The sequence below is a fragment of the Tamandua tetradactyla genome, chromosome 6, assembly GCF_023851605.1.
Source record: "Tamandua tetradactyla isolate mTamTet1 chromosome 6, mTamTet1.pri, whole genome shotgun sequence".
NCBI classification, from domain to species: domain Eukaryota; kingdom Metazoa; phylum Chordata; class Mammalia; order Pilosa; family Myrmecophagidae; genus Tamandua; species Tamandua tetradactyla.
In genome coordinates, this window is record NC_135332.1 from 72,547,323 (window position 1) to 72,570,194 (window position 22,872).

Genomic DNA, 22,872 nt, shown 5'->3' on the forward strand with positions numbered 1-22,872 from the left:
GGGGCAGCATGAGCCCCTCTGATGAAGTCAGTTCCACGGTTCTTGCATCTTCAGGTGAAGAAGGACCTGTGGAAGTATCTGGAAAAGCAGATGGCACCGTTCCTGGACAAGAGTGATCAGGATTCTCTGCCCGAAGACTGGCCAGTGAGGAATAAACTGAGAATGGGCCTAATCGTCCTTTTCTCGATGGTGCAGTTTGGAATTCCCTTATCAAGGGGTGACCTGTACTCCCTGTGTTACCTTCTCTGCCCAGACGTCACCTCACTGGACGCCTTCCACAGAGACTTAGCCTGCACCCGGCAAACAGCCCAAAGGTAGTTTTGGTTTTTTGTTTTGTTTTTGTCAGAAGGTTTTATAGCCATTTACAATGATTTTTCTGTGACTCCAGAAACAAGTGCATGATGTAGGATGGTTTAAAATGCACAAGGGATAAATAAAAATCACCTGTAATTCTACCACTCGCTGCTGTCATTTGAGTATTTATCCCTCTAGCCTTTTCCTCAGCATATCAGAGTATATAAAATTTAGTCATATTGCATATGCCATTGAATAGCCTGCTTGCTTTCTTTGTCTTTTTTTTGTATGCTGTATGGTGGAGGTCATTTCGTTTTTTGTTTTTTTTTTTCCATGTAAGCATCCCCTTATTGCAGCACCATTTGTTGAATTTTTGTTTTTGTTTGGTTTTTCATTTGTTTGTTTGCTTGTTTGTTTGTCTTTGGGGAAAGTGCATGGGCTGGGAATCGAACCCAGGTCACCCACCTGACAGGCGGGAATTCTACTACTGAGCTACTCACACACTCCCTGAATAGCCTGCTTTCTTTAGACTTTGGGCGGTATCACACGCAGATGCTGTGTGCTCTGTGTCTAGTGGGGAGTGGCGGTGGCTTGTGACGCAGGGGTGTCTGCCGTAGTCCAAAGGGATTATTCTTGCAGAAGTAGCGTAGATGCTCTCCCCAAAACCGCTGCCTCTGCCCAAGCTTAGTCCGAGAAGTCGGGGTGTCTCTGCCAGGCTGTGCAGTGTTCAAAGGTGAGCACGGCGAGGCTCCTCCCACTGGAGCTCACACTTAGCTTGGCAGGGAACACAGACGCACACCTCTTTGGGCTCTGAGGATTACGGGCTATTTTTATGGTATCTTCTGCAGCCGTGTTTGATTTTAACTTAAGAATAACATCATGGAGCCTTTCCTGAGCAGCAGGTCATATTGGGACATCTGCCCTATAATTTTACACATTTTAAATACCCAGTTAGATAGTGTATATTTTTAAGAGAGAACAAATGATGCAAGTAAAGTGAGCCCAGGAGGACCTCCCCCCCAGCCCCAGATGCCAGGCTGAGTGTGCAGCTGGCCATCTGCCACCAACGAGTCTTCTTTCTTCCTGACCAGCTGGCGGGTATTCCTGGTAAACTTGTACCTGAAGTGCATGGAAGAAAGGGTTCCCTTCTGGGTGTACACCCTGCCCGTGCTGCACTACTTCATGGACCTGTCCCCGCCGGGAAAGGACTTCCGGATCCAGCCCCAGGACACCTGGGCCGGCCTTGAGGGAATCTCCTTCTCCCAGTTTCGGGAAGAAGCATCACAACTGTAAGTGGAGCTGTGCTCGGTCCGGAGGTCTACTGCCCAGGGGTCTGGGGGTCTACTGCCCAGGTGTCCGGGGGTCTACTGCCCAGGTGTCCGGGGGTTTATGCCCAGGTGTCCAGGGTTCTATGCCCAGGTGTCCGGGGGGCTATGCCCAGGTGTCCGGGGGTCTACTGCCCAGATGTCCAGGGGTCTATGCCCAGGTGTCCAGGGGTCTATGCCCAGGTGTCCGGGAGTCTACTGCCCAGGTGTCTGGAGGTCTACTGCCCAGGTGTCTGGAGGTCTACTGCTCAGGTGTCTGGGGGTCTATGCCCAGGTGTCCGGGGGTCTACTGCCCAGGTGTCTGGAGGTCTACTGCTCAGGTGTCTGGGGGTCTATGCCCAGGTGTCCGGGGGTCTACTGCCCAGGTGTCTGGAGGTCTACTGCTCAGGTGTCTGGGGGTCTATGCCCAGGTGTCCGGGGGTCTACTGCCCAGGTGTCTGGAGGTCTACTGCTCAGGTGTCTGGGGGTCTATGCCCAGGTGTCCGGGGGTCTACTGCCCAGGTGTCTGGAGGTCTACTGCTCAGGTGTCCAGAGAAGAACAGAGAACAGAGTTGCCCTTTATGGTGCACCTGTTCCTGCTTCTGATTATGGAAGTAACGAACGTGTGTTTCTTTCAAAATCCAAAATGCACCAACATATAAAGGAGATCTAGGGACTGAACCACAGCTCCGGAGATCTTCTCAGTCATTCCTGTTTTGACTTGCACCACTCCTGGCTTTTGTCCCGATGGGGCTGTGCCGGTGCCTTGTGTGCAAATGGAATGATAAATTGTTTATCCTGTTTCTCAGCCTGCCTATTTTTCTGGACAGCTTTTTTCTGCAACATTTACATTATGATGGTGATGGCTGCTTAGTGTTCCATCGGAAGAATGGCCACATTTTCTTTAGCCAGTTCTCTACGATGGGGCATTTGGATCACTCTCACACTTGCATGAGCATCCGTGCTGTTTATTCCTATCCAGTTACTTCTTTAAGATAAATTCCTAAAATTAGCCCTCCTGCATCAAAGGGCTTACACATGGCAGGCCATTTATATGCTTATCCCACACCAGCCTGTGGTGGGGAAGTAAGACATCTGGCCCAAATATAAGTGGGGAAACACAGATATATGGGTTTGGGGGGTTCAGCTATTTAATTTAGTATTTAATTGGTTGTACATGCATCTATTTGTTGAGTTAGTTTTTTCTCACTCTGATATTTTATCAGAGCATTTCTTCGGTTTTTGAAAAAATACTATCATGGGACTAGAATCTTTCACAAGTTTAGAACAAAATGTATTTTAGTCCAAATTGTCTCTCCTTTTCTCTTCCCTATTAAATTCCCTAATTGCCACCAGCTGGTGAGAGCCCAGATTCCTTAGAAGTTGGAAGAAAAATCATCTCTCCCTTTAAGTATAACCTCTGTAAAAGACTGAATACTAACGGGTACATGGGTAGTTCTGTGGTTAGAATGCCCACCTTTCATGCTGGACACCCGGGTTCGATTCCTGGACCATGCACCCCTCAAAAAAACACCCAAAAAACTGAATACTAGATTATTTAATAGAACAGAAATAAAGATGACCATTTAACCCTTTTCAGCAAAATAGGCTTTTAACTTATGTTGGCTTTGAAGTGGTCTTTATCTTATTAATTTCTCTAGTGAACATAAACCGTATTCATTTGCTCACTTGAAAAATATTGAGCATCTCCTGTAGGGTCTCCAGGACTCAGCAGTGACCAAAACAAACACTCCCTGACCTCTTGGAGACTGTGTTCCAGCTGGGGAGACAGGAGATAAACCCATTCATGAGGAACATTTATGAAACCACTGAAACCAGGGCAGGAGGACAGAAAGAAATCTCTTGGCGCTCGGGCCTTGCGGTAGCAGAGTGGCCATGCAGCTGGGACTCACCCTCCCAAGATGCAGAAGCACAGAGCCTGCCCGCCACTGAGCCAGCCAGGAAGGCAAGACCCCTGAAGACTCAGGTCCGTCCTAGCTGCTGCTAAAGGGAATGCCAAAAGAGTTGGATCCTTCGGTGAACCGATTCTAATTGAAACTATAGCAAAGCTGCATTCCTCTCAGTGAGAAACTCAAGCCCCCTCCCTTGCAGCCCAAAAGATGAGGTGGAAGGAGTTCAGGGGAGGAAATGGTCAAGAAAATCATAGAGGCCCCAGGTGTTAGATTTTTCAAAGAGGGTTTTTAAAATAACTGTTTAAAGGAGCTAATGGAAAAAAGTGCAGCATATGCAGGAACAGATATGGAATTTCAGCAGAGAAAGGGAAACTACAAAAAAAAAAAAATGAAGCTAGGTGGAAATGAAAATGAGGACATCAGAGATGAAGAATATTTTTGCTGGGCTTATTTAGCAGACTGAACACAGTACAGGAAGGAACCAGGGAACCTGAAGACTTCTCAATTGAAATGGTCAAACAAACACAAGGAGGAGAGCAAGGGAGAAGCAGCGGTACAGAGGATTTGAGAGTGTGGATTGCCGTCAGGTGGTCTAATGCATGTGAATGACAGGAGAGAAGGAGAAAAGGAAAAGCGGGGCAGAAGAAATGTTTGAGAGGTGATGGCTGAGAATTTTCCCAAATCTGCAGGACACCACCCCTGAGTCTCAGTGAGCACAAACCAGGACAAACACAAAGAAGAAATACACACGGGCATAGCATAGTTGTAGGCAGCCGAAAACCAGAGACGAGAGAAAACCTTGAGCGCAGCTGGAGAAAAAAAAACACACTGCGTACGTGGAATGTGGTGTTTTGATGTCTCAATGGGGACCAGATGTCTGAAAATCCCTAAGTACTTGGGGTATTCTACGTGACCCAGTCTTGGTATAAACTGAGATTCCCATTCCCTAGAGAAGACTCAGAAAGCACAACTCATAAAAGAAACAAAAAATCAAAATAAATCTAAACATTCCAATACCACTGCTCGTTTCCAAATACAGATGACCAACCCTGTTGACTTTGTCTTTTGTTAAGGAAAATATTCCAAGTTCTGTTTGGTGCCCAAGCCCCTGCCCTCATCCAGTAGGATGCAGCCTGTGGATTTTTAGGGAGCTAAATTAAGTGATTGTTTTCCCACCATTATCAGAACCTTTTGAAATTAAGGTCAAATTAAAAGCATTTGTATAAGTACGTCTATTAGCTACCCTTCAGTGGTGTATAAATTATATATGAGGAATTTAGCTGTTAACAACCGGAAATGACCGAGTGTAGCTTTGGTCCTACGGTACCATCCCGCATACGAAACTGGCTGTTAGTCTTCAGTAGATGGTGGCCTTTTCTCAATATGCCTTTTGTGGCCTCTGTTACGTCAGTGGCACCTGGCCTGATTTATTTTCCGAGTTCTCATTTTGGCCTCTAGTACAGCGTCAACAGAATCAGGTTAATTTACAGACCTTTGCTGAGCTCGCTTGATTGTCGAATCCTTTGCTCCCTCATTCAATACGTTTCATTTGATTTACTACTTATATTTTGTTTCCCACTTAGCATTTAATTTTTTTTTTTTTTTGTAACATGAGCAGGCACCAGGAATCGAACCCGGGTCTCCGGCATGGCAGGCGAGAACTCTGCCTGCTGAGCCACATGGCCCACCCAGCATTTAAATCTTTTTAACACTTGAACTTTCTAGGTCCCTTCTAACATTTTACTTGATCCTAAACAGTGCGTTTCTCTGATCTCATTGCTGCCTTCTCTCCATCCCTGTTTTCTCTTACACAGAGAGCTATTGTATAATCTTCTGAGAAAGAAACATTTGCTGAAATTAGATGAATGTCTCTTCCGATCCTGGTTCAGCCTGCTACCCCTGAGTAGCTTGTGTGACTACATGGAAGACTTAATTGAATCACTCGATCCCCTGGACTGTTTCCTAGGGATTTACTACCGGGTTCAAGAACTTCAGAAAATCTACTACGTGAATTTTGAGGTCTGTCATCCACAATAGGCTCTTGAGTCCTTGCTTAGCAAAAGCAGATTGAAAACAAAATATTGAGCATTTGCAATTTGTCTTTTTTGAGAAGCAGATGGGTGAAGCACTTGGGAGACAACTCAGCTGGGTGGTGGGTGGAAATCACATCTTTTAGGGCTAAAAGGATTAATTTACTTGAAGTTCTTCTGTTCCAACAAGAAGAGTGCAATCAAACAATAGCTTTTTTGCTGTTTACGACTGTGCTAGTGGATTGTGTTCTTGTGAGAGCTGATATACTTGTATTCTTTTCACATTATGGGTGAGAAAATGGCATACTTTTAGATCCTGAATTTTATTTCTGAATGCTGTAAGATTCATCCTGTAGCCCTTTAAAACTTGCTTATAGAAAGAAAAGAAATCATGTTTCACCTTATTGCCGTTGGCCTTTTTGTTTTAGCAAAGGCGGTGGCACCATGATTAAATGTTAACCTTCCTTATTTTCTTTTCTTCACCACGCTAGGATATTGAGAATCTATTTAAAAAGCTGCTGCACATCCTGGAAACGAACAGCAACAAGTAAGTAGAGGAGCAAAATGTTGACTCTTTCTCAAGCATCGTTTCAGTAACTTCAGGTAACCCTTTTTTGAAAGGCAGCGTCCCTCCGCATTTGCTGCCATAAATCAATACACATCCCAATTCTTTTTTCAAGTAAGTCATAGAATCAGCCAATTTTCTAAAAAGGGGGGAGAGAATAAAAAACATCAGCGTCTAAGATTTTGGTTTACTTTCATCTGTTTTTCATTCATGTTAAAGCGATGATCATCTTATATATTCTGTTTGCATCCTGCTTCTCACTGACGTTTAGTCTTTGTTTTTTCACGAGTCAGGTCCATTTAGCTTCTCATAATTGTCCTACATCATTTGCTCCTGCAAACTGGGTGCTCTCTGACACCCTGAAGGGGCAGTGTCCGGAGTGCTGGACAGGAGAAAGATGCAAATGGGTGACAAGGTGTTGCCCGAGACCCTCAAATTGCTCCCCGCTGACTTCCCCTGAAGTGTTGAGGGATGCTGAGGGAGGGGGTTGAGGTGCCAAATCCTCACCTGCGTGAAGTACCTGGGGCTTCCCAGTCCCTCCCCCATCACTGTTGCCAAATCACCCCAGAAAGCCCCCTATCAAGCTGCTCTGGACCCCCATCCTTCGCAACCCGCCAGCTTTCAGCTCCGACAGTTTCCCGGGAGGGAATGAACCCATGCCCAGGGATGTGTTACTCTAGCCCTCTTATCCCCTCTCTCCCTGTATCTTTCTGCATTTTTTTTTCAGATTTATGCCCTATTCTGTTCTTCAGTGGTGTACGTTTGCTTTTTTTTCAAATGAGGGAATACCCTTGGAAATATTTTAACTGGCATTTTGGGGCAGTTCAGGTGACAGAGGCAAACCAAAGGGACTTCACTTAGCTTATTAATTAGTCACACATTCAAGGCTGATTGAAATTTTCCGGGTATTGCCCTATTAGGGCCAAATAAATGCCTTACCTGCAGCCATTTCCTAGGGAAGGAATGGGTCCCCAGTCACGGGTCCTGGTGTCTCATCTCTCCTTCAGTCACTTTGGTAATATTTCTTAACTCTTTGTGGTATAGCATTCTACGGGAGTCCAGGTTACCCTCGTACTTGATTGTCTGCCTGAAACTTCATGAAACCGTCTGCAAAATCACAAAATCGGAGGATTTTTATGAAATACCTGTCTTGTCCGCAGAAATTGTCTGCAAAGTTATTGCACTGGAGCCTCTGGAGGTAAGTGGAATAAACACCGATTATGCTGTGCCCAGCTGGGATTTGAAGCGGTCTGCATGTAAAGAGGATGTGGTTTCCTCCTAGGGCTGCTGGCATGCAGCCATCACCTCTTTATTGCATGCTCCCTCGAGGCCAAGCTCTGGTTTCCCAGGGCTTGTGCTGTAGTGAGTTGCAGCCAGGGAGGTAGTTTGCTGCACCCTAGCATGTCCCCGGATTCTGCTTATCACAGAGAACTACGGGGGCTCTTTCCATCCCCCCCCCCCAAAAAAAGCATACGCCTTCCACTTGAGCTTTTTCCTTGACGCTATAACTTAAATGCAGCAGTGAAGTCCTCTCCCACCCGGGTACCAAGTCCGAGACCCAGCCTTTTGTGTCCCCGGGCAGAAGGGACCCTCCCGGTGGTCATCACCCTTTTGATCCACTCACTGTAGCCTTTTTCTGCCTGTCCTTGAACTTGATGCTTTTTGCCTCTGGCTTTCTCTGTGCAGCGTGCCGTCCCTGAGCTGTGTCCGTCCTAGTGTCTGTGTGTATCCCAGGTCTCCTCGTTCCCCGTGGGGCTCTGTGTTCACCCCCAAGTGTGTGAACCTCAGTTTGAAGATGATACACGATTTTCCATGTCAGTTGACCATTTCATTTTTTTAACCTTATTACAAGTCAGAATTGAGGTGCCAGTGATCTAAAATCATTAAGCTGATGTTTTAACATTATTCCTTTTAGTTTTTCTTCTTTAAAACATTATAGACGGGGTGGAGGGGTGCAAGGGTAGTTCACTGGTTAGAATTCTCACCTGCTGTGCAGGAGACTCAGCCTCAATTCCTGGCCTATTGCACTTCAACAACAACGACAAAAAAAACAACAAACAAAAATTCAACAAGTGGTGCTGCAATAACAGGATACTCAAATGGAAAAATACTGAAATGTGACCCCACCATATAGCCTACAAAAAACAAAAACCCACCATGGACATATTTTAATAATAAATATCACTGGCAGGCTGAAGACTTTCTCCCAGTGGGTACTAATGAAACCATCGCAGGCAGGTGCCAACTTCCAAATAAACTGTGTGGAAGAAATTTCTCAGTTATTTGGAATATGTCTTCCTGCAGAAATAGCTGCCTTAAATTAGGTTGGGGTCTCAGATGAGGCTAATCTGCAAAATGGTTAAAATACTGTGCCTGTGCCCGAGGACAGAAGAGAAAATTCCTTCCGTACTAAAAAGTGAAGCAGAACAAAACTGGGACGCAGGAGCATGTCTTGGCTGGGTGCTTGGCAGGACAGGGCAAGGAACAGGAATCAGGTATGGGGCCTCGTCTGGCTTGTGGATGGTGTCTCTGCCCAGCCTGTGTCTGGGTGCCGGGTCTACAGAGATGACGAGGACGGGGGGGGGGCTGTCAGCAGGGAGCCCCCAGGAGCTGTGTCCCACCCCATTGTCCGAAAGCCCAGAGAGGGGCCTGTGGACCTTGAACTGAATGTCTGGGGGGCTGGCCTGGGGGGGCAGTGGGCCCTGGGCCCGCCTTCGGGGTGGGGTGGTGGGGGGTAGGGGGCGTGAGCAGCCTGTGCCAGCCAGGGGAGAAGGGAACCCAGAGACCCTCCATGGCATTCCAGGGGACCCCGCAAGGAGCTGGCCAGTTCTAAGGTGCCCGGTGGTGTGACTGAGTTCTGGGCAGGGCTTCGTCCACCTTGCTGGGGCCCCAGGACATCCAGTGGCCGGCCGTGTGGGGACTTGGGGTGAGGAAGCCGGGTCTCCCACATGGCAGGCAAGAATTCTACCACTGAACTACCTTTGCACCCCTCCACCCCATCTACAATGTTTTAATTTCTCCCTCATTTTTGAAGGACAATTTTGCTGGGTATAGAATTCTTGGTTGGCAGTTTTTCTCTTTTAGTAATTTAAGTATATCATCCCACTGTCTTCTTGCCTCCAAGAAGGAGGTTTCTGCTGAGAAATCTACACATAGTCTAATTGGGTTTCCCTTGTATGTGATGGATTGCTTTTCTCTTGCTGCTTTCAAGATCCTCTCTTTCTCTTTGACCTCTGACATTCTGACTAGTAAGTGTCTTGGAGAACGTCTGTTTGGATCTATTCTCTTTGGGGTATGCTGCACTTCTTGTATCTGTAATTTTAGGTCTTTCATAAGAGTTGGGAAATTTTCAGTGATAATTTCTTTCATTAGTTTTTCTCCTCCTTTTCCCTTCTCTTCTCCTTCTGGGACACCCACAACGCGTATATTTGTGCACTTCATATTATCATTCAGTTCCCTGAGTTCCTGCTCATATTTTTTCCATTTTTTTCCCTATAGTTTCTGTATCTTGTTGGATTCCAGAGGTTCCATCCTCCAGTTCATTAATCCTAACCTCTGTCTCTTGAAATCTACCATTGTAGGTTTCCATTGTTTTTTTCATCTCTTCTGCTGTACCTTTCATCCCATAAGTTCCATGATTTGTTTTTTCAGACTTTCCATTTCTTCTTTTTGTTCATTCCTTGCCTTCTTCATATCCTCCCTCAATTCATTGATTTGGTTTTTGATGAGGTTTTCCATGTCTGTTTGTACATTCTGAATTAGTTGTTTCAGCTCCTGTATCTCATTTGAACTATTGGTTTGTTCCTTTGACTGGGCCATATTTTCAATTTTCCTGGTGTGATTTGTTATTTTTTGCTGGCATCTAGACATTTAATTACCTTAATTAGTTTATTCTGGAGATTGCTTTCACTTCTCTTACCTAGGGTTTTCTTGCTAGATGAATTTGTTGTCTATCTGTTCTTTGACCTTCAGTTCAGCTTTTTCTGAACCTCTAGCTTAGGTTTTATTTAACAGACGATAATTTTTCAGTTCTTGGTTTCTTGTTTCTTGCCCTGCTTGTACGGTGCCTTTTCCCTCCCCACCCTTAGGAGGGTCTACGTAGGTATTATAGACTCCAGCCAGGTTTTTCCCGACTAAACTGGCCTCCTATCAGGGGGAAGGAGTCACCTGCATCAGTTTTCCCTGAGGGTGAGATCCAGCAGGTTAAAAGACTTTCCTGTGAAGTCTCTGGGCTCTGTTTTTCTTATCCTGCCCAGTATGTGGCACTTGTCTGCCTGCAGGTACCACCAGTATAAGATGATGTGGCACCTTTAACTTTGGAAGACTCTCCCTGCTGGGGGCGTGGTGGAGACAGAGGAGAGGTTGTAGGCTGGTTTTAATGGCTTCAAATTGCTGAGCCCTGGGTTCTGAATTCCTTGAGAGAGGGATTCCACCTGGGTGGGGCTTCACCCCTCTCCTGGGGAAGGCACAGGTGGGAGACAGCCCTGAAAGCAGTCCGTTTCTGCCTATGCCTGGGGCAATTGCAGCCTGAGAAGTCCCACTGCTGAATCCAGAGGCAGTCAAGCCTTTGTAGAAACACAGCCACTAAAACCTCTGTTTCCTCCCCTTTCCTGTTTTTTTCTGTGAGCCCAATGAGCGAACTCCGCCTTGATCAGGTTTAGAGTCTCTTTCCTTTCCCTCTGGGAAGCCGCCTTTGGGGGAGGGGTGCCGGCCACCGTGGCTTGGGGAACTCACAGTTCTGGGGAGACTCACAGCTGGTCCAGCTGGTGCAGACTGGGGTCCGCTGTGTGTCCGGTTACTATTGTGGCTCTGGGAGCTGTTCTGTACTGTTTCTGGTTATTTAGTAGTTGTTCTGGAGGACGAACTAAAACATGCACATTGCTAAGCCGCCATCTTGGCCCCTCCTCCCCATCTACAATGTTTTAAAGAAGAAAAACTAAAAGGAATAATGTTAAAACATTGGCTTAATGATCTTAGGCCCCTGAGGAGCTTGAGTTGTCCTGGGGCCGCCAAGCAGAGGTGCCCAGTGGGCAGGGGGTTCCCAGGGGAGGTGCTCTCTCTGGAAAGGAGGCAGTTGACCAGCGGAGGGAGCCCCAAGCGGGGAGGAGGCCCCAGCTGAGGCCCGGGAGCCTGGGGGCAGGAGGGGTAAAGGGGAGGGGTTGGGTTGGTTGAGGAAGGCGGCTGGGGGGCAAGGGGTCTGGGGGTGTGGAAACCTCGGGGCTGACACGGGGCTGGCCCAGCCTGGGTGGAAGCAGGAGGTGGGGGTGGCAGAGCTGCTATACAGGCTGGAAGCAGAGGGGTGAGGGGTGCCCGGAGGCCACGGGTCAGAGAGGGGGGACGCCGGGGTCTACTATTCCATAGCAGTTCGAGGTGACAGCAGGGCCCCCCAGCTGTGACCATGGGCTCTGAGGACAGAAGCAAGTGAAGGCAGAGGACTGTGGAATGGAGCTGGCGCTACCAAGGAACCGGGAGGCCAGAGCCTTAAAGGGCTGACCATGTGGACTGAGGGGTCCCCGGTGCCAGGTCAGGATGAGGGGGGCCACAGGAAGGGCCCAGGGGTGTCACAGCCCACTGTAGGGTGGAGGGGTGGAGGGTGGCCTCCCTGGGCCCCTCCAAGGAGGCATTGCTGCCTAGAAGGGAAAGCTCACTGCAAGTAGTGTTGTTAGGAAGGGGACAGAGGCTCCCCCTTAGCCAGCAAGCAGGGACACCATGGCCTGGGGTTCTCTGGACTGTGGCTGCTGGCTGTCGCGTGCCATTGGCATGCCCTCTTCCTCGTGCGGGCTGGAGAAAGCACGGGGAAGGGTGTGCCTCTGCTTTTATCTCACGGGCTACTTTCATGCCATACTCACTCCCCCACTTACTCCTACTTATTCCCATGTCTCTCGCTTTCACTGTGCCCCCAAAATCCCAGAAAGTTCAAGTGCTTTTATAACATAGGTTGCTTACAAGGCCAGTTCGTGTTTGAACACCTATTTATATGTGTAACTATGACGTAGCTGTTTATTGAGCACCTATTAATATGTCAGATAATCCTATGAGGTGGAGACGGTGGTGGAACAGAAAGCGTGGTATCTTTTTTGAAAACCTTTCAGTCAACAGGAGGACAATTACATTTTCTCTTTTGTGCCATCAGGATTCAGCAGAAACATGGGGAGATGAAACAGGAAAGAAGATGTCAGCAGAAGCAGTGTTCCAGGGTGCTCTCACTGCCACTAGAAATTGGCTTCAAAGTGTTTTTAAAAAGAGCATGTTCCAGAATACAAAGTTTTCATCTGAAGTTTTCACTTATCCCCAGGAAATGAAGGTAAGCTTTGCTGAAAGCGGAGAAACTGCGGAAGGTTTTTGAGTGGGGGGTGGTGGCAGTCAACCACATCCCCACCATAAGTCATGGCCAGAGTATCCAGCAGGAGACAGAACTCCTTTCAGGTTTCCACTCTGCAGCTCACCTGCTGCTCACCTGGGCAGGTATTAACCCTCACCTGAGCCTGGGTTCTTTGTCTGAAAAACAGGAAACGTTCATCTAATGGGTCTTTTGAGGCTCAGGTGAGCTTCAGCTCTCAAGAGCTGGTTAGGTTACCTGCCTGGCTCCCTGACTCTGGTGGTCCTGGTGAAGGCGTGGCTGCAGGGCAGGCGGCAGTAATGGACCATGTCAGAAAATTTACTCAGAGACAGTGGCCTACAGGGAGACATTTGGAGTCTGTTTCAGTCCTAAGGTTAGGGGTCAGGCTTGTGACATTGGAGATGGCAGGGAAAGATGAAAGCAAGAGGTCTTCAAGAGGGCAAATGGGCAGGACTGAGTCTGGAGATAGAGAGGTCAGAAGTCCCCTGGATTAGTTAGGATTCCCTAGAGAAACAGAAGCTACAGGAAATATTCATAAACATAAAATTTATTAAAGTGTCTCACTTAACCATGGGAACATAGAGTCCAAAATCCATAGGGCAGGCTGTGAAGCTGATGATTCTGATGGAGGGTCTGGACGAACTCCACAGGAGAGGCTCACCAGCGGAAGCAGGAAGAGAGCCTGTCTCTTCTGAATCCTTCTTAAAAGGTGTCCAGTGATTAGATTAAGCCTGACTCATTAAAGAAGATGTTCTCCTTGGCTGATTACAAATGGAATCAGCTGTGGATGCAGCCCATGTGATCATGATTTAATTCTATGAAATGTCTTCTTAGCAACAAACAGGCCAGCACTCACCCAACCAGACAAACAGGTACCACCACTTGGCCAAGTTGACGCATGAACCTGACCATGACAGTCCACCCCTTGAGCTAAGCTGACTGAAGGGACTCAAACGTGGTTGGGGTGCACCTTTGGGTGATGGCTAGGAAGGGATGGTATGAAGGCCAGGGGAGATTTAGGCTTGGGCTCTTTTTTATTTTGAAATAATTTCAAACTAACAGGGAAGTTGTAAGAATAATACAAAACCAATATAGAAAACTTCAATATACTCTCTAACAGATACCCAGATCCACCAGTTTTAACAATTTGCCACATTTACCATTATCATTTTATCTATCCAGTCATCTGTCAGTCCCTCTATCTATCTGTATATCTGACAATCTAACACTTCAATGTAGGTTGAGCATACATCATGTTGCTTGAATAATACTTCCATGTACATTTCCTAAGAACCAAAATATTCACTTATGTAACTACTTTAAGCACAGTTATCAAGTTCAAGAACCTTGCTGTTGGTGTCAACTTATGATTGTGTTCCAAAATTTTCACTTGTCCCAGTAATATCTTTTTGGACCTTTCCTCCTCCATTATTAGATTCCATCCAAGATCAAGACCATTTAATTGTCATTGTCTCTTTAGTTGCTCCTTTTTTTTACTTAAGTTGTGGAAATAAATATAAACTTTCCCACCTCAGCCGTTTCCAAGTGCACCACTTGGTGAGATTAGCTGATTTTGATTTTAAGATGCGTTATGTTGTTCCTGTGTCCTGGCAGCTGTGAAAACCGCACCTCTTGCACCAATTGACTTCCAGGTCTTCGGGGATGCCACGTCACCCACTGAAAGTTATCCTTATCCGTGACGTGCTAGTCCACAGAGGCTCTGTCACTGGACAAGCCCATGGCAATGTGAGGCGGGGCCCGAGGAGTGCTCCTGCAGGGTGGGCTCCACACCACGTCTCTAGAATGTGACATCAGTGTCCCTCCTTGTTCCCTTGAAAACCAGAGATGCGATTGCCACTGACAGAAAACTGGCAAACCAAGGCTTGTGGTCCTTGAGGGTCTGCAGTTCTGGCTGAAGCTACCAGCCTATAAGTGGAGCTTGTCAAATGCATGAGGCTCTCGGAGCCAGCTACAGACTGACCTCCCAGAGCCGTCAGTGGTTTTCCTTCCAGTGTCTGCCTGGGGCAGTAGCTCCTTTCTACCATCAGCTTCCAGACTTTTCTCTGCCTCCTAATAGCCCAGGCCTGTGTATGCCAGTGTCCATTTTCTATCAAGTAGGAAGTTGCAAATTTCACCTTGTGAGTTTTTTTTTTGGCTTAAACAATGGGAATTTATTGTCTCACAGCTTCCTCCCTGGGTCTGTAGCTTTCTGGCAGGCTGACAATCCTTGAGTTTCTTTGACTTTCCTATCACACAGCCATGTCTGATGTCCTCTTCTTTCTTTTCTGGGTTCTCACTGACTTCGGGCTCCCAGCTCTTCCCTGTGGCTTTTTCTTTTCTAAGTCCTTTAATAACAGGATTAAGACCCATCCCAATTCAGTTGACCATTCCTTAATTAAAAATAACATTTTCAGAGGGTCCTGTTTACAGTGGGTTCACACCCAAGAAATGGAATTAAGATTAAGAACAGTTTTTTGGCTTTTGTTTTTCTGAACTACATAATTCACCCATCTGTCTTGCTGCAAAGCCTGTTCCCTTAACATACCCTCTGCTGCCTACAGCCGGAGAGTACTTGCCCAAAGAGGGGTGGAAGGGGTGTCAGAGAGCTATCTCCCTTTGCCTCCCATCCTCTCCCAGCCAAGAGCATTGCTAGTGCCTTCTGTCCTGTGCCCCTATACAGAGAGCACATGGGGTCAGCGCCCAGCTCAACCTGTGACTTTTTCTTTTTTAATTAACTTATTTATTAATTAAAAAAATTAAGAACAAACAAAAAATTAACATATCATTCCGTTCTAATCAGTAATTCTCAATATCATCACATAGTTGCATATTCATCATTTCTTAGAACATTTGTATCAATTCAGAAAAAGAAATAAAAAGACAACAGAAAAAGAAATAAAATGATAACAGAAAAAAATTATGCATACCATACCCCTTACCCCTTGCTTTCATTTATCACTAGCATTTCTATTTTAACATTTGTTCCCCCTATTATTTATTTTTATTCTGTATGTTCTACTTGTCTGTTGACATGTAGATAAAAGGAGCATCAGACACAAGGTTTCACAATCACACAGTCAGATTGTGAGAGCTTTATCATTATACAATCATCATCAAGAAACATGGCTACTGGAGCATAGTTCTACATTTTCAGGCAGTTCCCTCCAGCCTCTCCACTACATCTTGAATAACAAGGTGATATCTACTTAATGCGTAAGAATAACCCCCAGGATAACCTCTTGACTCTGTTTGGAATCTCTCAGCCATTGACACTTTGTCTCATTTCACTCTTCCCCCTTTTGGTCAAGAAGGTTTTCTCAATCCCTTGATGCTGAGTCTCAGCTCATTCCAAGATTTCTGTCCCACGTTGCCAGGAACGTCCACACCCCTGGGAGTCATGTCCCACGTAGACAGGGGGAGGGTGGTGAGTTTGCTTGTTGTGTTGGCTGGAGAGAGAGGCCACATCTGAGCAACAAAAGAGGCTCTCTTGAGGGTGACTCTTTGGCCTAAATTTTAAGTAGGCTTGACCTATCCTTTGTGGAGTTAAGTTTCATATGAACAAACCCCAAGACTGGGGGCACAGCCTATAGCTTTGTCAACCTGTGACTTTTAATGAAAGGATCAGATAGTCCTTCACTACACGCTCTGCAAAGTTTCAGGCTGGTAGACTTAAATGCCACCCAGGCAAAGTTGAATTTTCACTCTGATTTCAAGATTCCAAATGGTAGACTCTCCAGAGCATTAAGTCTGCATTCATGACAGGGGTGATGCGGCTGGAGTGCGAGCGTGGGGCTAGGTTAAATGCAGAGCTAGTAGCTCTGATAGCTAAGAAGGGACTGAAGTATGCCCTGAGGGGAGGTGCTGCGGAGGGTTGCCTGGGTGCTGGAGGGACGCACAGCCCCTCCGGAGAGGGGCTAAAGCACAGAGAGAGCCTAAAGCACAGGGAGAGCAGGTAGATCGACCCGAGACCATTGGCTGCTGTGTGATCACAGCTCTCAAGAGTGAGAGTGGCCCCCTTTTCTCATTTAATCAAATTTCCATAACTGTTGCCTTCCTGGGATACTTTAACAGGATAATCATGAAATTACGAGGCTGAGACTGCAGGTACACAGGAACGAATGACCTCCCTTATCTCAGACCCGGAGTGGAGTGGGGTCCAGTGGTCCCAATAAATGGAGCACTGACGCCTAGAGGGGGTCTCAAGGTCGACCACAAAGGAAAAGCACATGTTATCTTGAGTTTTACTTGGAAGCTTTGTCGTCAGAAGTGGGTTGGGTGTAGCAATTCTGACACTCTTTTCAGTGTATCACAAGCCTGAACAAATGAACAGATGCCTCGCTTTGAGGTGCTGGGGTTCTCATGGTGGAAGAAGGGAGATCTGGAAGAGGGGAAAGAGGAGAAGAACCCCAAGGTATGGGTGGAATCAGAGCCAGCGGCATGGAGTCATGATTCAGTAACAGCTCTCATCTCTAACCACTGGAAACAACTGATAGGCACCCAGACACCTGTCATGGCCTCTGAATACCGTCCCCCACCAAGAGAGACCAAGCTCCTTGAAGAGGCAGCTGACCCAGAGGTGGGGCAGGAAAAGCACAGGCTGAGCCCGGAGTGTCTGATGGTGCCAGGCGGCTCAGGAAGCGTGTGATGACTCACCAGGCGGGGTGGCATCCTGGGGGAAACCCCGTGATGGGAAAATGACCGTCGGGGGACAACGGTGACCCTGGAGGAAGTCTTGTGCAGTGCACAGCAGTCTCTCCATGCCCATTTCTTGGCTTTGACGAATATCGTGTTTACATAAGATTTTAACATTAGGGGAAATCGGATGAAGAGTACAATCTTGGCAGCACTTCTATAAATCTAAAATTTTTCCAACGTGAAAAGTTTATTTAAAAAGAAAATTTTTTTTTAAATTTTTTATAGAAAGCTAGTTTGAGGGGACTCCCATGGGCCAAATAGGGGCCAATTTGAGTACCAGAGTACATTACAGTGGGAACGGGTTATGATTCATTGATACCTTAGACATACGTTTAAATGATTTGATTCATTGATACTTTAAACATAGGTTTAAAGGAAAGAAGGGGAAGGAAAAGGAACCTTCTTTTTTTTTTTTTTTAACAAAAGAATGCCAAGTAGCAAATGTAGGAGAAATAAAAGCAATTGGAAAATCATCATTTTGTAACAAAGCAGCAATAATCGACCCAGGTGAAAATCATCAAGAATGTTTCACTGGATAGGTAAAAAGTTCTCGGGGAGCCAAATATTCACAAAGTCACAAATATCACTCTACAGGCGACATGTTCTTTTAAAATTAGAGAAGTTGTAGATTTATAGAAAAACCATGCTGAAAATACCAAGTTCCCATATATTCCTCCCTCCCCTCCCCCACACAGCTGACATTTCAATTAAAAAAGCGGAAAAGACTGCTTCTCCAAAGGAGAACTTGTGCCTTTATTTTTTTTCCCCTATATTCGAGAAGTTGGAAGGTTGACAGCTCCTGAGCCATTTTTAAAAAATATTTTTATTGACAAATTTCCACACGTATCCATTCCATACATGGTGTACAATTGATGGCTCACAATATCACATAGTTGTGTATTTATCACCATGATCATTTTTTAGAACATTTGCATCACTCCAGAAAAAGAAATAAAAGGAAAAAAATAGCTCATATACACCATTGAGCAGTAGTATTTCCATCTACCTAATCTATTTTACCCTTTGTTCCCCCTATTATTTGTTTATTTTTTTATCCATATTCTTTTACTCACCTGTCTATACCCTGGATAAAAGGAGCATCAGACACAACGTTTGCACAATCCCACAGTCACATTGTAAAAGTTATATTATATAATCATCTTCAAGAATCAAGGCTCCTGGAGCAGAGTCCTAAGTCATTTTTTTTTGTATGCTGTATGGTGGGGTCACGATTCATTCTTTTTCCATGTGAGTAACCCATTATCACAGCACCATTTGTTGAATTTTTGTTTTGTTTGTTTTTGGGGAAAGTGCATGGACTGGGACTCGAACCCGGGTCCCCTGCATGGCAGGTGAGAATTCTACCACTGAACTACCCTCACACTCACGCCCACTCCCAAGCCATTTTTTGACACTCAGGTTGTTGAATGTGCAGTGTCACCTGCTTAGAGTTCTCTTTATCCTTGACTGGACTTTCCTGCAGGTTCTGGGCGTGTACACATGGGGATTCTTAGCCAAAGACCTAGCCGCCAGCAATCCCAGGGCCTCCCAGCTCCATGCTCTCCTGGGGCCCCACGAGCAGGCATGCATTAAGCGCGTCTGTGTGAAATTGCTGTTATTTGACCACATTTGACCTACAGAAACTGCATTTTCATCTGATTCAACCTGCTGGTATTCTTGCCAAAGCTATTTCGTTTGCATCTAATCATGAGGACACCGTAAGATACATCGGGAGACAGTCTTCAGAACAGCCGGCCTGAACTATTCAAAATTGTCAACCTTATGAAGGGGGTGGGTGGGGGAAAAAAGACTGGGGGTCTCTTCCAGAAAAGAAACGTGATGACTAAATGGCATCTGTACACCTGGGTTAGAGCCTGGACCCAGAAAGTCAGAGGTAAAGCTGTGATGTGGAAACTGGGGGGATGTGAAGGGGGCGCCTTCGGTGAGAGCTTCCTGTTGATTTTCGCTGTCCTGAGTGGCGCCGTTGGGGGTCATCTGGTAGCAGAGCCTCATTGTTAGGAGGCGCCCGCTGTCGTAGCTGGGGGCACAGTGGCGTGCTGTCCACGCTTACCTTCAAATGGTTCAGCAGGGAAGATGCTTAGAGAGACTGAAGAGAGAGCACAAATGGATGAGAGAGAGCGGGTGTGTTCACAGCTAACAACGGGGGAATCCACATGCACTCGTGCTGTTCTTGCAGCTTGCATGTAGCTTTCAAAAGGTTCAAATGAAAAGGCTGGAGGAAAATCCTTTCCGAATAAAAGCTGATTCCTCAGCCACAGGATGTGAGTGGTCACCAGGCCGGTCAGTGCCCTTGGCTTTACGAGGCTAAGGTGGGTGGCAGGACTTGCCACGGAGGCAGAACCTGGAGGGGGGGTGGGTTTCTCAGAGGCCAGTGCCCTCCACATTATCATCTGGTCTTTCTTTCTTTTCTCATAACATAATGTGGTTTCGATGTCATGTCTGCTTGCGTTTTGCAGATTTGGAGGCAAATGGTGGAGATAAAATTTCCCGCGGGCTGTGGCTGGCAGGAGTCATTACTGGGAGATATGGAAGGGAGGCTCAAACAGGTACTGCGGCAGACAGGTGGGGTGTGGGGGTGCAGTTCTCAGGGTGAAGGGAAGTCTGAGAAAACCAATGCTTAAGGAACGACAAGTAGGTACCAATTCTGCATTTCGAGGCAGCCCTCCCGTGCCGGGTGTGAAATACGTCAGGACTTCGTATGGTCATTTCTGATTCGGGGTAGGTGTTAGATCCCAGATGAACTTCGCTAGGTTTTATTGGGACAGCTGGAGAACAAGGGACCGGGGCCTGGCATGTGCAGCAGAGACGCTCTACCTGGAAGAGACGGGAGTCTCAGCGCACAGAGTGACGAGTGGGGGAAAAACACAAAAATGCCCTTCATTCCAATTTCAGGCCCGTGGCCCTAGGAAAATTCACTTTCAACGTGGCGCAAGAGTTTTATATGTAACTGGCAAACAGATCTGTTTTAGGAAAACAGAATTAAGGAAAAGCCACTTATTTATTGATCAAGTTTTTCCTGTTTTTGCAAGATGCTGGGTCAAGTGATTTTCCTATGAAGTGGAAAAAGAGACTCTTCTTTTAATTTTAGGTCCTGTCCTCCAGAGTCTTGCTGGGCTGATGGTAGAGGGCAGGGAGGATATACTTAGCATGAGGGAGCGAGAATGTTCAGATACCGGGAAATTGATAAAATAGTAGGAAAGTAAAAAAGAAGCAGGGTATTTTTAATCCATTGAGTGTTAGAGTGCAGCATCTGAAAGCGCTTACTGTCTCATCTTCTGGCTCTGCAGGAAAGACCTCTCTTACAGATCTCTGCCTACTGCTCTACTGATTGGGATCGCACAAACTCCAAAGACAGTGTGGCCAAGACCTTTGAGAAGTGTGTTCTAGAAGCCGTGAGCTCAGCCTGCCAGGTAACCCTCCGCTCCTACCTGGACAGTGTATTTGGGTTTACAGCTGTGTTCTTTTTTTTTTTAAAGGAAAGACAGAGAGAAGGAAGGAAGGAAGGAAGAAAGGGAAACATCTTTAAACATTTTCTTGTTTTATTGTATTTTTGTTCCTCTGTTTTTGTTACATGGGCTGGGGCCGGGAATCGAACCGAGGTCCTCCGGCATAGCAGGCAAGCACTTTGCCCGCTGAGCCACCACGGCCCGCCCTACAGCTGTGTTCTTACAGCAGTTGGGTAAAGGCTGTTAAGTGCCTGTTGGTTCTAAGATCCTCTCACACCAACGAGAGGGAGTACTAGGTATTCTCTGTGGCCTGTGTTATGACACCGAAATCTGGTACCCTCTGCCCAGGCCTTGAAAAGCTGTGTTCTAGTTTGCTAGCTGCCGGAATGCAACACACCAGAGAAGGATTGGCTTTTAATAAAAGGGAATTTATTTCATTAGCTCTTCAGAGGAAAGGCAGCTGACTTTCATCTGAGGTTCTTTCTTATGTGGGAAGGCACAGGGTGATCTCTGCTGGCCTTCTCTCCTGGTCTCTGGGTTCCAACAGCTTTCCCCTGGGATGATTCCTTTCTGCACCTCCAAAGGCCTGGGCTGAGCTGCGAGTGCTGAGATGAGTATGCTGAACTGCTTGGGCTGTGCTACGTTGAGTCTCTCTTAATTAAGCATCAGCCAATTAAATCAAACGCCATTCATTGCACAGGCACGCCTCCTAGCCGACTGCAGATGTAATCAGCAACAGATGAGGTGCACATACTATTGGCTCATATCCACAACAACAGAACTAGGTGCCTTCACCTGGCCAAGTTGACAACTAAATCTAACTACCACAAGCTGCTTGGCTGCATGCTACTAGGTGGATGTTACATGCAGGGAAAACCACAGTGGCCATATGACCTGGAATCAGACAATCTCCCAGGCAGCTCCCAAAATGTCCACTTTATTTTTGTGACAACCTGTTCGAGTGTCTGCTAACACATGGTTAGCAGATAAGGAGCAGAAGAGTCCAAAGATGCACAAAACATGTATGGGAGAAAAATCGGTAAACTAGAAAAAGATGCTACGGGTTAACTTTGTCTTTTTCTGCAAAGTGGGAAGAGACTGTGTCCCATTGCCTCTGAGAAGCTGTCTCATGTGAGAATTGTCCTTCCTACTTTGTCTCATGTGGCCAAGCTCTCTGCTCATGCCATGCTCTCGGATACTCCCCAGACCTGTGTCCCTGCTTGCGCTTTCTAACTGGACATCTCAGGGTCCGAGAAAGGCTTGGACCTGATACTGGCCAGGAGACCTGTCAAGTTGTAGGAATCATTCTGCATGGGAAACCAAGAGGTTATAATTTTTTTTAAGTACATAACTTTTATAAGATTTTCTTTTCTTTTTAAAAAAAAAACACTTTCTTGAGATAGAAGTCACATACCATACATTTCACCCATTCTGATCCTTTGCCTGTTTTTTAAATTATTATTTGTCTTTTTATTATTGAGTTGTAGGTGTTATTTATATATATTCTTAAATACAAGCCTCTTTTCAGATATGTGATTTGCAAATATTTTCTCCCAATTCTGTGGATTATCTTTTTTTTTTTTGTATGCTGTATGATGGGGGGGTCACATTTCATTCTTTTTCCATATGACTATCCTGTTATTGCAGCACCATTTGTTGAAAATCTTTTTGGGGGGTGGGGTAGGTGCATGGGCTGGGAATTGAAACCAGGTCTCCCGCATGGCGGGCGAGAATTCTACTACTGAACAACCCTTGCACCCTGCGTAGATTGTCTTTTTACTTTCTTAATGGTATCCTTTGGAGCACAAGGTTTTAAATTCTGATGAAGTTCAATTTATCTGGTTTTTTTTTTTTTTATCTTTTGTTGCTTGCGTTTTTGTTGTCATATCTAAGATTCCTTTGTTGAATCTTAGATCATGAAGATTTACCCCTATGTTTTCTTCCAAGAGATTTTAGTTGTTGGCTCTTATATTTAGGTCATCGATCCATTGTGAGTTCATTTGTGGATATGGTATGAGGTGTGAGGGTCCTACTTCATTCTTTTGCATGTAGCTCTCCAGTTATCCAGTGCAATTTGTTGAAAAAGACTGTTCTTTCCCCCTTTGAATGGTCTTTGCATCCCTGTCAAAAGTCAGCTGGCCACAGATGTTGGTTTTATGTCTGGATTCTCAGATCTGTTCCATTGCTCTGTGTGTCTGTCCTTGTGCCAGTGCCAAACTCTCTTGCTTGTTGTTGCTTTGTCATAAGTTTTGAGATCACGGCAT

General features: G+C 46.1%; 1 protein-coding gene across 4 annotated transcripts in view; it reads left to right on the forward strand.

The window, feature by feature from the left end:
* RNF213 (ring finger protein 213) overlaps positions 1-22,872 on the forward strand; it is a 130,158-nt gene that overhangs the window by 26,547 nt on the left and 80,739 nt on the right. For all 4 annotated transcript variants that reach the window (XM_077166168.1, XM_077166170.1, XM_077166169.1 and 1 more), the window contains 8 exons: positions 55-314; positions 1,386-1,583; positions 5,326-5,530; positions 6,033-6,088; positions 7,151-7,304; positions 12,240-12,410; positions 19,619-19,708; positions 20,450-20,572. In XM_077166168.1, the coding sequence (XP_077022283.1) occupies positions 55-314; positions 1,386-1,583; positions 5,326-5,530; positions 6,033-6,088; positions 7,151-7,304; positions 12,240-12,410; positions 19,619-19,708; positions 20,450-20,572 (1,257 nt within the window). The remainder of the gene's footprint in view (positions 1-54; positions 315-1,385; positions 1,584-5,325; positions 5,531-6,032; positions 6,089-7,150; positions 7,305-12,239; positions 12,411-19,618; positions 19,709-20,449; positions 20,573-22,872) is intronic.